Below are 14,845 nucleotides of genomic sequence, written 5' to 3'. Positions count from 1 at the left end.
GTTCTAATGCTTTAAACATAATAAATAATTTAATCTTCTTGACAATCATAAGAAAGAAGAACTATTGTTATTATTTCCAATTTATGGGAGATGCAACTGAGGCATAGAGAATCTAAGCCACTGACTCAAGATCACACAGCTGATAAAGGTGAAGTCATGGTTTGAATCTGTGGCCAAAAAGCAATGACTGAATCTAAAATTTGAACCACAGGTTAAAAGATGCTGCAGAAAGTTGAACACTTTTGAATTAAGCATATATAATAAGCAAAGCCTGAACAAAGGAAAGAAACCCCACTGAAGCCCTCTGTGGTGACAGTAGAAAAGCATACAAAGACTGACAAAATTCCCTTCTATTTAGGTCCTTCCTGGAAATTATATTTCTTCCCAAATTTACCTCTTCTGTCCTCCTTTCCAGACCAGAGTACACACAGATCTAAAGCTTCTTTTAAGGTCTCAGTCCTTCTCCAATAATTAGCAAACCTCATTGCCAGAAAAGTCTCTTTATATGTAAAATTAATCACTGACTTTCCAACTTAAACCCGTTTCCTCTTCTCTGATCTTTCTTGGCAATGGGAAATACACACTAGATGAAGATAGTTAAAATTCTAATCACCTTTGCTTTTTCGTTTTTATTTAATAACTCATTTAAATGTACTTCTGCTAAATCCTACTTTAAAATCCCCCTGACATTAATTACTGACATATTCAAGTCTTTCTGACAGGCCCATTTTGCCATCTTAAATGTACTTATGGTGAGTTTTCTCATCTTACCTCTCCATTTTCTAAGGGGTGTATCTTGGAATAAAATGAAGTGCAGATGACCTCATCGTCTTTGGCATATGATGGTGGTCCAGTGCGGGGATAAATATTGTAAAGGGTGAGGCACTCTGTGTCCGTCACAGCATGATACTGCCAGGGCTTGTAATCAACATCATCAAGTGAGCGTTCCAAAATCCAGTTTCCAGGCCGAGGGGAGTTAGCTGCTTTCACAATCACATATGCAATCTGGAACACCTGGGGAAGAGTGACAACAACAACACATAACTCTGAATTCCAAAGTATTCTCACCATTAGATATCAAATATAAGGCCTAAGGCTACAATATATTTTATTTCAGATTTTATTCGATAACCCTATTATGCTCTCTGAACTGATTTTACTGTTACATATTCATATTTAATAACTTTTTGCTAAAACGAGATGTTTCATTTTGACACCCACGCTTTAAAAGAAATGGGTTAAAATTGGATTTTAGTTTTCTAACAACTCATTGACATCATTTCATCTAATTTTTGAAGTTCCATTGTAATCACAACCACTTAAAGCATTTATTACATACCAATGTACTCACCTTACTTTGTTGGAGAGTATAATAAATGCGTTAGAAACCCCATGTGTGATTGTGCTTGATAGTTTAGAAACACTTCTATCACCTAGTCCTCAGACAAGTACCATGTAGATGGTGTTACTGTGGTACAGCAAAAACAGCATAGCACTTTAGAGACATGGTCCTGTATTCAAATTGTGGTCCTATTATTATGTGACCAAGGGCAGATTATTTTGCTTTGTCAATTCCTAGATCTCTTCTCTGCAAATTAGGATCAATAATAAATATACAAAGTACATTACTGAGAGCAATTTAGATTAAATGAGACAATGTATGCAAAGTACCTAGCAAGGGACTTGGTTGTAAATACTCAATAAATGTCTACCTCTACATCCCCAAGTAGAAAATAATGAAGAAATTCTAGGACATGCAGACAACTATCTGAAACTGGAACACATTAAATAGAGGGTTTATGTACCTTCTGTACAAGAGGTAAACATGTGTTTAAAAAAAAGGGAAATAAAGAAAGGCTTCAAGTCACTGTAAGTCTGCAGAGTGACAATTGAGAATATGGCAATTCTTTACTTTCAAATAATATTTGAAGATGTAAAAAATAAATATTCTGGATGCTCTGTGACGGTGAATATGTGTGTCTTTACCAATTCAATCCAAAAGTCAGAAAGAATAACACACAAACATTATTGAGTGACATTTATAGACAATGTCCTGAGTAAAAAGATACATACAAGTCAGTTTAAATTACAGTCTCCCCATCTATGAGTTGATAATATACTGTAAAATGGCATATATGAAAAATATACTAATAACAAAGGACTATTATATGTTCTTGTTTAGTAAATTCAGTGAGATATGAGGAGCTTGACAGGCTTAAGCTCTGAGTGATTGGGGTCACTGGAGGAAAAACCCACTAAAATGTAATCAGTGGGTCTGCTTAGAGAGAAGCTTGAAAGGAATGTTCTGAAAATAAACCTTACTTGCTTCATAGTTTTGACGTGAGATTTTCAGGAATATGGGTAAGGTGACTATGGCAAACTCTAAGGAACTGAATTTAAACATATGAAAAGTTGTTCTACAAGAGGTAAGACAGATGGCTCTGACGTGGGTCTTTTGAGATCTTTACTAGAATACTAGCCTTTCTACCTGAGTGCACTGAGAGGAAAATCATGAACCAAGAAACGATTGAAAGTTGGGCTGGTATTTGCCCCTTAGGCACAGTTGTGGAAATACTGGTAGTTAAAATACTGAAATACTTCTGTACTTGTTGGTAAATTACTGCTGCCCAAGCCTTCCAAATGCTTCCCCTCTCCTGAGACCATATGATTAACCTTGGGATAGCAAGGAACAGCCAAGACATCTCCTCTGATTAGTCTGGGCTTTGACTGTTCTAATTTATTGACTATCACTCTAGGTGGGAAATATTATGAGTTTATATTTACAAAGGTATACAAATAAGTATAATATCAGACAGACACATACATATGTATGTGCATATAAATACTGGAATACACTTACAGTTATTTTGGGGAAGGGAATATATGAACATATCAAAGCCATTACCTCTGGGGTTTGGGAATAAGGAGTCAAGGAGAGAAAAAGAGCTTTTATATTTCATCCAATATTCTGCTATATTAATTGCATGAACATAAATGCCTTAGTTTTTAATAAAATTATTTTTAAAATAAGGAAAAAAAATTAAAAATAAGTAACAAAGAAAGGACAAGAGTAAGACTGGATGGAATATACTCTATCAATCATAATCTAAAGTATCTGCTACTTCTGCATTTTTCAGGTGTTACAAGGAATTATTATTCTTAGACATTCCATGTTCAATAACTCATACCCATGAAACTTCTTTACAAAGGAATTCACTGAAGGACATACCTATTGATTAATCTGATAGAACACAGAGAGATACTCATTTCTGTTAAAAATCTGAAACACTATGGTCCTAATTTCTGGTAATCCTAAATTATTCATGACAAAGCCTGTAAAATAATAAAGAATTATGAAGAACTAAACTGTGAGCACCTAAAGAGCACAGGTGCTACATTCCTGATTATAATTCTTTTGAAATAGTGTGCATTCAATATTTATTATATAAATTGAATAACCAAAATTATTGTAACATGCTTCCATGTTACTGCTATTAGCTTTATACTGTTTATTTTTCCTGTTTGTTAGAGCTTAAATCCCAACCAGCATATCTTGTCACTTGCAGTAACTAAGACATACATTGCTTGCATGTTCGTTCTATTATGTCTCTATAAGCTGAATAAATTTCTTAAACTCTTTTACCCTCTGTTTCCCAGTGTTTCTTTTCCAAAGTTAAAACCATGGAAGAGATAATGAGATAATGAATAAAAAATACTGCTTGTTCTTTGGAAAAAATCATCTAGATAAATACTTCAGCAAATTTCCACCCAGAAAAATACAATGCACAGATACTTTTTTTAGTAGAAAACCAAAAGACAAATAACAAAGCATAATTAGAGATTATAGGCACAAATAAGAAGAATAAAGACATATTGATGTATGGAAAAAGAACTTTGTTTAGAAGCAGAAACACCTCAGAAAGCAAGTATATAGGAAAAGGCCACATTCTCTTGGAGCTACAACATGGATTTATGACTTAGGAGCTTCTGTGTTGGCTCTGGAATAATAGATGAAATCTATGAAAAGAAGTTATACTAGAAACCACACAGACTCCTTCTATAATTCAATATAACTGCCAGAATTAAGTGACATGGAAAAGCAGTCACTGCCTTTGAGAATATTAGAGTCATCCCATTTCAAAACAATATCCTTCTTTCATTTATTTTCTATGGATTCTTTCAAATTTCATGCAAAATTAATTAAATTAGTTGGCATGTAGTATTTTGAATAAACTTTTAAAAATGTGGTAGACAGCCTTATTGAAAAACATAATGAATAAAAGTGTTCTTTGAAAGCATCAGAAAAAGACTGGGAAAATTCTAACAGTGATTTTCTAAGTACTCCAAAATTTTATGATTCTCTAATGTAACTATGCTACTTTTATTAACTCTGTCTCATGTTTTCAGTATAAAAACTCTTCAAAATCAGTAGTTATAAAACCAGATTAATAAAACCCCAATCTGTATGGGGTGCAACAAGGAAAGCATACACTTCATTCTAAGTACAAAAATGCTCTGACGGCTGGGCTTCCATGAACCTTAGATATCAACACACAATACCCAACTTTTTGTTGTTGCTGGAGGCCACTTTTTACTAACTTCATGGCTGAAAAAAAAATCAAAATAACTTATAAATTATGCCAAATGTTTGACATTTTACTGTATCAAGGAGAACTTTCTAATTCATATTCCATTTGTATGTCACCTAACAAAATATCTGGTAATCATAATCATATGTCACTGATGTACCATCGAATTAGATGTTCCCAAGAGTATTAAGAACTTGATCTCATTTAGGGTGGAAATGGAGAATAGGATCTTTCTGAAGAATCTTTCAATCCCTAAGTAACAAGTAACACAAAATGACCATCATACATAGTGATGGTTTCTAATCTTTTTCACATCATGGCTGAGATAAGATATTGGTACAGCACTGGGGCAAAAGGAGGAGACCTCACAGTCCAAAGTGAGCTACCGAGGAACTCTGGTCACTCTAGATGCTGCCCTGAGTCTGGACACATTAGCTTGCCTATAACTCATATGGATATGTCTGACATCCAGAACCAATTTCTAGCACATGCATTGCAGGGTCTGGATTTTTAAAAACTATTCTGTGCTATGACTCTCAGGAACCTACTTTATCCCGGTTCCTTTGTCCTCAAAAGAATCACAGATCTGGGAAAATGCTACCAAAGCATATTGTGTTTTGCAGATTTTACTGAGACTTTTGAGTGTCACTGGCACACAGTTTAGAGAGTCAAGCCTAAGTATGACTCTTTAATGATGTAACAAGGACACAGGACTTCTATTTCCTATAGGCTGATCCCCCATGAAAGCCATAAAACTATTAATGAGGGCCACTTTTCTATGGAAGATGTGAGATCAACTTTCTTACAGAACTTGACCTAAATTATTCTCTTCCATTTCTTGTTTCCTAATTTGTCAAGAGAACAACATGTGGCCATCTAATTTCTGCCAACTGATGACCTCTGCCTCCTTCCCCACATTGCTGTCTGTGAACCTCCTATAGCAAATAGTTGCCCACATACCAAAAATGCTTAATTGTGGAAGAGGCTTTGCAATATTCTACTACCTGTTTTTGCCAATGTTATGGATTTAAGCTATGATGCTATCTCTAATATACTTTGAAAACTCATGTGTATTTTTAGTCCTAAAAGTATGTTTGTCAAATTCCCTTATTTACTCATATATATATATATATTAGCTTTCAGAAAGCAATGGGAGTTACACAATATCAGAACCAGAAAGGATCCTTGGAAGCACAGGTTTCAAGCTTAGTACCCACTGGAATAATCGGGGTAGCTTTATAGAAATGTGTAAACATCTCTGTGTTTATTTGATGGATCAAGTTCATGCAATTACCTGATCTTTAACCTGAGACCTAAAAAGAGAGAATAAAGAAATTATAAACAACAACAACAACAAAGAGAAGAGTTCAGTATTTCAGTATTTTTATGGAAGGTCCATGAGAGTTGGCTGATGAGGGAGAGCAGAGGTCACGGGCTAAAGAACTCAGAGTGGCTGTTGCCCTGGGGGAAGTCAAGCAGATCCTCACGATGGCAGGTCTGAGCAGAAGCAGGGGTGAGAAGTGGGCACGAATGTAGGAAATTCAGTGAAAGTCTGAGTACAATAGACTACCCCCCTACCACCAAACCACATGCAACCAAACTCTTACTCCCCAGCACAAATTACAGAGCAATCACAGAAAACAAGTGGCTCACTACAATCTTAAAAATTATCTGAAGAGATCGTGATACATATTTTGATAACACTATTACTGGACTTATGTTTAAATCAAGCTCTGATAATAAATGCTTTCAATTTAAAAAAATTAACTTAGAAATATCTTCAATGATTACTTCCTAGGTGAGTTTTACGTCACCTGTACATTTACACTTACTTCAGTTAACCTAGAATCATGTGGTGGGGAATCCTGAAGGATAGCCCCCTTGCCTGCCTGTACTTTCTTTCAGACAAATTAATTTACAATAATTTCACAGACTGAATTGATTTGTAATTGTCCCTCAGTTACAATGTGCAGCCCATTTATTCACCCCCAAGTGTATACTGCAATCGCTGAGTGTGAATTTAATGAGTTGCAGGTAAGCAAATGTGCCATTTCACCTCAGGGTAAGTGGCTCCCGTGTCGCCAGAGGAACAGAAACAATCTGCCCTCAATTAAAACAGATTTTTTATACTCACATTAAACTCATGTAAAGTTTACACATTTGAAAATGAATTACACTCCAAAATTTCTAAGAACTATTAATCTAACTGGATGACTAATGATAATCCTTTGAAGATACAATGTTCAATTATTCGCTGAAATTGTTCTTTTTTTTAACTGGTTTTAATCAATGCCTCACTACTCATGGGAAAGTATCTGAAGGACTTTCCTACATCACTATGCAAGAAAGAAAATCTCAACTTCTATTTCTGAAAATTAACAAGAGTTACTTTTCAGCTCACTCTAAATTAATATGCAAATATAGAGCAATTACATTGCTTTATTAAAAATAGTAGGTTGGACAAGTTGATTATAAAGTTGATTTGGAAAACTTAACAAGCAAGAATAGCCAAGAAAACCTGAGATGGAAGAGCAACGAATACAGGGATATATTATTAAGTGAAAAAACCAACGTGGATAATATTCAGGTATACAGGATGCTGCTGTTTACGAAGAGGGCTTTTTTTGAAATGATGGATCTATGACCACTAATGGTCATCAAGGGCCACAAATGTCCCCAAAAGAGAGATACTTGGATATTTTCTGCAATGTGATGGAAGGACACAGCACCATCTATAAAGCAGTCATGCCAAAAAAGTGACCCCAAATCAGAGTGAGTCTCTAAATGTAACAACTATCAGTTTACAGGAAATAAGGCAGCAGAGGAGCATGAAAACAGCACCGCAGGGATACAATTAGCAAAATCCAGAGTGTGAGAACTTTTATTAGACATACAATATGGTTTCTTCAAAAAATTGCGAGAAAATAAAAAATAATGAGGTTATGAGGTTATGAGGTTATAGATTAAGAGAGCTTAAGAGATAGATCAAACAAATCCAGTGTGCGACTTCAGGTAAACCCTGATTCGGAAAAAAAAAAAAAAAGTCTGGAGGCCAGTGTGATGAATTTTAATACTGACTGAATATTTGTTAGTATTAAAGAAGTAGTAGTAATAGTGCTAATGTTTAGGTGTGACGATGGTGTTGTTTACAATAGAGCTGTATCTTTCAGAGATCCATACTGAATTATTTATAAAGGGAGTAATATGTATAGACTTTGCTTCCAAATAAACTGGCAGGTGGGGTGGACTATGGATAAATGTAAAATTGAAACAAGAAGGGCCACAAGTCAATTCTTACAGATGGGTGTTGGGTATATCTAGGTCTATGGTACTCCTCTCTGTACTTTTCTGTATGTTGGGAAATTTTCATAAAAATCAGAATAAAAAAGATTACTAATACACCTCATTCTAATAAACAAATGATTCTCTTTCACGTGATTTTCCACTATTGGTAATTCAGTGCTTGCTCTTAAAAAGCAAATTATTTAATGCATTTTCTTTATTATCTTGATAAATGTATATCTGTTTCATACCGCAACTACATTGCATTCTGAGCTCAAGAAATATATCTTAATTATTTAAAATTAATTATCAACTGTAAAGGGTATTGCTGGCCCAGAAAGTATCAAATTTTAGTCTAGTATTTAAAAACATTAGGAACACTAATAAATGGAATGCAAATGAGAATGAGTAATGTCCTCCCTCAGCTTATGAATGTATTAGTACTCATGCTTCATTAAGTTGCTATCACTTTTAACAATGTTAGCTGCAGGTGAAACTCAGACAAGCTTGTTCCTTCTCTTTAGCACTGCCCTTGACATGTATTCTCTCCTCACATATTTCTCTCTTATAATCTATGGTTTCAAAAGATGGACCTGCCTCCTGTGAACAAGCCATTGGCACAGCATGGCTTTCACACCAGCTACTGGTAAAAGAGCAGGTAGGCTGAGTTCCCCCATCGAACATGACAGTCCTTTCAATGAAGCCATCACAAAGAACAATATTGGTGTGAATCACAGACAGTCAGAAATGTGACAGTTTAAAGCTTGCTTTCTAAAAATTATTCACCCTGGAGAAATACCCAGCATTGCCTTTGTTTTTGTGCTTCTATAGTTACCGGGGTAGGAAGAACCTATGCTTTCACCAATTTATGACATTGCAGACATGAATGAATTACTCTAGTTCAAAGCATTTGGGGAATAAAAGCAAAGATTTGTAGTGATGAAGAGAGTTAGAAATATAATGTTAACAGTGTAGAATAACAAATCACAGACAGATGAAACTTTCTGATCTTGGTTCATGAATTCTTTCAACAGATCAGAGTCACTTAACACTTACTCAGTTTTAGCTATTTGAAATGAAATAGCATCAGCTATTTTCCTGCTTATTTAGGCCCCACTTCCTTGTCCCTCTCTAGGGACGTTCTTAAGAATAGTCTGTGCTCTCTGTTGTTTATTACCTTAGCGTGTCTTCTCTATTTAACCCCCTGCAGCCCATGAACCACTCACCACCCTACTCGAATCACTTTCAGAAGAGTGACCAGCAGCCTAGTTGGAAAATTCATTTTTTTTTCCTCCATCCTCAAGTTTCTTTGAAATCTCCATAGCTTTTGACTATACTGTTCTCCCCTTATCTGAAGCTCTCTTTATCTCTGGAAAAAATGATATTTATTTATAATTTAGAGATTTTTTAAAGAAGAAAAACATGTTTTCCTAATACAGCTTTTTGCCTAAAATGGAAAATAAACAATAGGAAAGAAGGGAGTGAAGACAGAAGGAGTGTTCAGAGGAGAGCACTGTGTGGGGTGTGCCTGCTGTGGTTCTTTTTAATTCAAGTTTCCTTAACAAAGGTGCATCCCAATGTTCTACGTCCTAAAAATCTTTTCTTGGGGAAAGTAGCATTTTATTGAGTGCTTAGTTTTTGCTAGGCACTTCAGCATACAGAAGTTTCTTTCTGCTAACAAGAATCCTGTGTGGCAGAAAGAATAATGGCCCCTCAAAGATGTCTACAGCTTAATCCTTGGAAACTTTGAATATATTACCTTATATGTGAAGGGGTACTTTGCAGATATGATTTAAAGACCTTGAGAAGGAATGTCTTTAAATCATATCTGCAAAGTACCCCTGGGCCCAATATAATCACAAGGGTCCTTAAAAATAGAAGAGGGAAGCAAAAGAGGTCAGAGTGGTGGAACATGAGAAGAATTCAACCCATTTCTGGCTTTGAAAATGGAGGAAGTGGCCATAAGCCAAGGAATGCAAGCAGCCTGTCAAAGTTAGAAAATCAAGGGAATGAATTCCTTTCTAGAATCTTCACAAGGGAATGCAACCTTGCTCACACCTGGATTTAGGCCAGTGAGGCTCATGTCAGGCTTCTAAAACTATAACAAATTTGTGCTGTTTTAAGCCACTAAATTTGTGGTAATTTGTTATGGCAGCAATAGGAAACCAGTGCACTAGGTAACTTGTTCCACTTCACATGACTAGTAAATTATGGAGCAGGTTTATAAATCCAGTTTTGTCTCATTTTGCTTTTTGCATAATACCTTCCATATCTATGAATACCTAAACTAACTCCTTTATACAGATATTTCCCACATCTCAAACTTCTAACCTAGCCACGTTCTCATGTCCCATTTTATATTTCAGAATAACAACTGAACATCTCTTATGACAATTTAATTTTACTTTGTAAAAAATAATTTTGCCCTCGTTTTACCACAAAAACTAAGTTATAAGTTGGTAGCAGTAGAAATTGTAGAATACACTATAAATGTCTTTTAATACCTTACACATACTAGATTCTCAATTATTTTTTTAATTCAATGGAGTAGGTGATCAAAATGGAATGCCACCTCTGAAATGATTTAAGGAAACTTAGATTGATTTCTACAAGTACCTAAAGAGTGCACCTACCTAACTACCATTTAACATTAATAAGTACAGATGACACATCCCTCATCATTTCCAGTTTTCTTGGGAAATGCTACCAAGATAACTACCTTGAATAGTCTACATCACATATTCTCCCTTTGAGATAAAAATCTGCAAAAGAGAGAATTCTGCCAAGGTTTGTCAAGCTGGCCTTTACCTCAAATTTTAGAAAGGTGACTTCACCTCACAGTGAAGTGTGAAGAGTGTAAATGAAATGAAAAATGAGAAACTGCAGAGCCTGATATCATTCTGGCTAAGATTTAAAAATAAGGGCAGGAGATGGCACTCATATAACTCTACAGACATTTTCTACAGACCAAATGCTGAAAGTTATGACAGATATGTCTGAAAGGGTACCATATTGAGAGGACACAGGATAAAATTCTTATGAAAACAACCCTGCAAACTCTTTGCTCTTTGTCCTCTGACTAAACTTCTCCTGATTTTTATGAGTTAGAAATGCATCAAATCATCATAGTACTTTGGTGATGTCAAGTCAGAAGAGATTTATGAAGTGCTGAGCTAGATTTCTGAAGCTCCAAAAGGATGCACAACACACAGATAACTCTTAGGAAATTTTACTGTCTTCTCTATGCCGCCTCCACAAACAAGCGTTTTACTCCATTAGAAAGTCTGACTGCTCATGGATTTTCCATACCTCTCCATGCAGGACTAATTAATTGGTTGCACCAAAGTAAAAAAGTTTTTTGTTTAACCTTCACCCCTAGAGGAAAATCAAGGCTAATCAAATTAGGACTTAGCACAGCAGGAGGGGAAAAAAGCTTAAAGAGTGACAGAGAACAATTTTCTAACACTGAAATTTGTCCAATTTAGCAGGTTATGAATGTCACAAAAAGTCATGGTTACAGTTGTCCTGAAAAAGAGCAAATTATTTTGGATATTTTCTGTGGTACCAAATGTCCCACTGTGAACATTCTATCATCCTTGAACATGATTAATTTATATAAAATAATTCACTAGAAAAAACCCTGCACACGTTTCCATTTAAAGTACAACAAAATGTCATTATATTCTGATCCTGAAATCACTATCCAATAGAACATTTAATAATAACGCCTAGAAAGAAATTGTAAAGAACAATATACCTTTGGGAAACAGAAGTAGTATTTTACTAATGTGGAATCAAGCTCTATCTCATTTATGATACCCCAGGCATAAAATAGAATTCATAGGGGTTCTTGAACAGTTTGATTGACTACAATTACCCAACATTAAAGAATAAAGCTGAAAAGTCATCAAGAGTAAATTCCGACACTATAAATTGAATCCACCTAACAGCAGAGAATGGATGACAATAGAACATCCGTGCAACTCTACCATAAGCATATATGGAGGTACTGTTGTGAACAGAAACACTATAAACAACATTTTAATGAAGTGCTTCATTACTAAGCCAAGACCTAAACATACTGTGGATTGTTGCAAAATAGCTGCAGCTATTTGCAAAGCTTTATAAGAGGTATGAAGGATGAAGGCTTAACCTTTTCTTACTCCAGATATCATGTCTGCAGTGAGTATAAATATGGTATTCAAACAGTGATCATAATCAACAGGTAGTAAATGCAGTCACTTATTGAAAGCAGACTTTACACACATTTTGTGTGAAGGAGACCCTTTTCCCATTGTTTGCCTGTTCAGTATAATACACTATCAAGTATCATCATAGACAGAAGTGAACAACAGCTGTATAACTATTAATATTTTTAAGTCTAATCCTTTTTATGTCTAGGTCACTTTATAGGACAAACCAAAAGAAGGTCATGATTTGAATTGTAGATATTCTTGACACGAACAACATTTTGGGCATGCATCAAATGCTTAAAGTACACAACATACTGGAAAACATCAGATCATTTTTGAACACTAAACATAAATGAAATTATTTAAATATGAACAGAATACATTTAAATGTCTATATGCTCAGTAATCTCTTTAGGGAGGCTTAAAAGAATATATTCAAAAGGGGACTAGGATGACTCCTTGATTAAGAAGGGCAAGAAAGACAGTTATACCTGCAGTCACATTCACTTAGGCTAGTATTACTATACCTATTTTTCTCAAAATTCCTATTATGGATTCTAAAATTCTGCACTTCCATAAATATTTTGAAGACTCACAGAGTAATATATTTAGTTCATTGATTCATTTATTCTAAAATACTATTGAGCAACATATTATTTACTGTGCCAGTCTTTAAAGTGCTGAAATACAGTGGAGAAGATAACAAAGTTGCTCTCTCACAGGGATTATATGCTAGAAAAACAGACAACATACCAGTAGTCTGCTGGAGCCAGCTTGTACTGGCTTTCAAAAGCCAATTCTGGCAAAGACGTAGAGGAAAGGGAACACTTGTACCTTGTGGATGGAAATGTAAACTGGTCCAGTCACTATGAAAAACAATACTGAGGTTCTTCAAAAATTAAAAAATTGATTCAGCATAAGATCTGGCAGTTCCACTTCTAGGTATATACCCAAAAGAACTGAAAGCAGGATATTGAGGAGATAAATGCACTCCCATATTTATTGCAGAATTATTCACAATGGCCAAGATATGGAAAAAACCTAAGTGTCCATCAATGGGTGAATGCATGAAGAAGAGATTATACATATATACAATGAAATATTATTCAGCTATGAGAAAGAAGGATGTCCTGCCATTTGCAACAACATGGGTGAATGCTGAGCACGTGTATTATGCTAAGTTAGAGAAGTCATCAGAGAAAAGCAAGTACTGGATGATATCACTTATCTATAGAATCTCAAAAATCCAAACTCATAAAAACAAGAGTAAAATGGTTGTTACCAGGTGGGTAGGGGTTGGGGAATAGGGCAGATGTGGTTTAAGGGTGCAAACTTGCAACAAGTGGTAAATAAGTCCTAGAGATTTAATGCGCAGTACAGTGAATGCAGACAACACTGCATTATAATAATCAAACTTGCTAAGAGACTAGAATTATTACAACCACTAAAGTGATACTGCATAACATGATAGAGATGTTAATTAATGCTACAATGGCAATCATATTACAACATATAGATGCATCAAATTAATATGTTGTACAAATCAAATTTACACAATATTGTATAGCAAATATATTTTAATTTTTTTAAAAAGCCAATTGTGTTTATATCTTCCCAATTCCTTCTTCAATGACATCATTTTGGTAGCTTGAAATCAGTCCTGATGTGAGTATTCACACTACAGAAACTGGCTAACACAACAAATTAAGGCTTTTTGTTTACCCCTGGACAATCAACGGTTAATCATCTGCCAGGCCCCCAATGCAACAAACAAGGTAATTGAAAAAATAATGAAATTTTAGGTAGGGGTTTCTACAATAGATGGTGATCACAGAAGAATTTTTATTTGAGCAGAGACTTCTGTTCAAATGACATGACATGACATGACAAATTAAGCCATGTCAAGATCCGGGGAAAAGAGTATTTGAGGCAAAGGAAATAGCCAGTGTAAAGAGCCTGATGCAGGAATGCCCTTGGTTCATCTCAAATGTGGCAGCAATGGATGATGACCTGGGCTAATGCTGGAGAAACACACAAGGGCCAGGCCATGCAGATTCTACAGGAAATGACAAGAAGTATGGCTTTTTGTTTCTGTACTTCAGGAAAGCATTGCAGAATTTTGAGCAGAGGGGTGGTAAGATCCAATGTACATTTTTTAAAGATTACTATGGCTGCTGTTTGGTGCGTAGGTTATGAAGAGGGGATGGGAAAGCAAAGAGACTAGTCAGGAGCTTTTCTAGGAGTCCTGGTGAGAGATGATGATGGCTTAGATTAGGGTGGCAGTGATGCAGATAAGTAGTGGTAGTGCTCTCATATGTGGAATCTTAAAAAAATAATAATAATAACATCAATACAAAACAGAAACAGACTCATAGACATAGAATACAAACTTGTGGTTGCCAAGGGAGCAGGGGGTGGGAATGGACAGACTGGGATTTCAAAATGTAGAATAGATAAACAAGATTATACTGTATAGCACATGGAAATATATACAAGATCTTGTGGTAGCTCATAGTGAAAAAAAATGTGACAGTGAATGTATGTATGTTCATGTATAACTGAAAAATTGTGCTCTACACTGGAATTTGATACAACATTGTAAAATGACTATAACTCAATAAAAAATGTTAAAAAAAAAAAAAGTAGTGGTAGTAGTGGTGCCGATAAGAAGTGGTCAAATTCAGGATATATTTTATAGGTTGAGTTTTCAGAATTTGGATAAGGGGTATGAAGGGAAAATAATAATCAAATATAACTCCCAAGTTTTCTGTTTGTGTTTAT

The 14,845-nt window shown here is 35.2% G+C and overlaps 1 protein-coding gene across 2 annotated transcripts in view; it reads right to left on the bottom strand.

Moving 5' to 3' along the window:
• The window catches only part of LAMA2 (laminin subunit alpha 2), a 516,055-nt gene that overhangs the window by 356,298 nt on the left and 144,912 nt on the right, over nt 1–14,845 (bottom strand). For both annotated transcript variants that reach the window (XM_032484891.1, XM_032484892.1), the window contains exon 4: nt 772–1,014. In XM_032484891.1, coding sequence (XP_032340782.1) covers nt 772–1,014 — 243 coding nt within the window. The remainder of the gene's footprint in view (nt 1–771; nt 1,015–14,845) is intronic.

This window comes from Camelus ferus, chromosome 8 (assembly GCF_009834535.1).
Source record: "Camelus ferus isolate YT-003-E chromosome 8, BCGSAC_Cfer_1.0, whole genome shotgun sequence".
Lineage (NCBI taxonomy): Eukaryota > Metazoa > Chordata > Mammalia > Artiodactyla > Camelidae > Camelus > Camelus ferus.
This window is presented reverse-complemented; position numbering and strand designations above follow the sequence as displayed.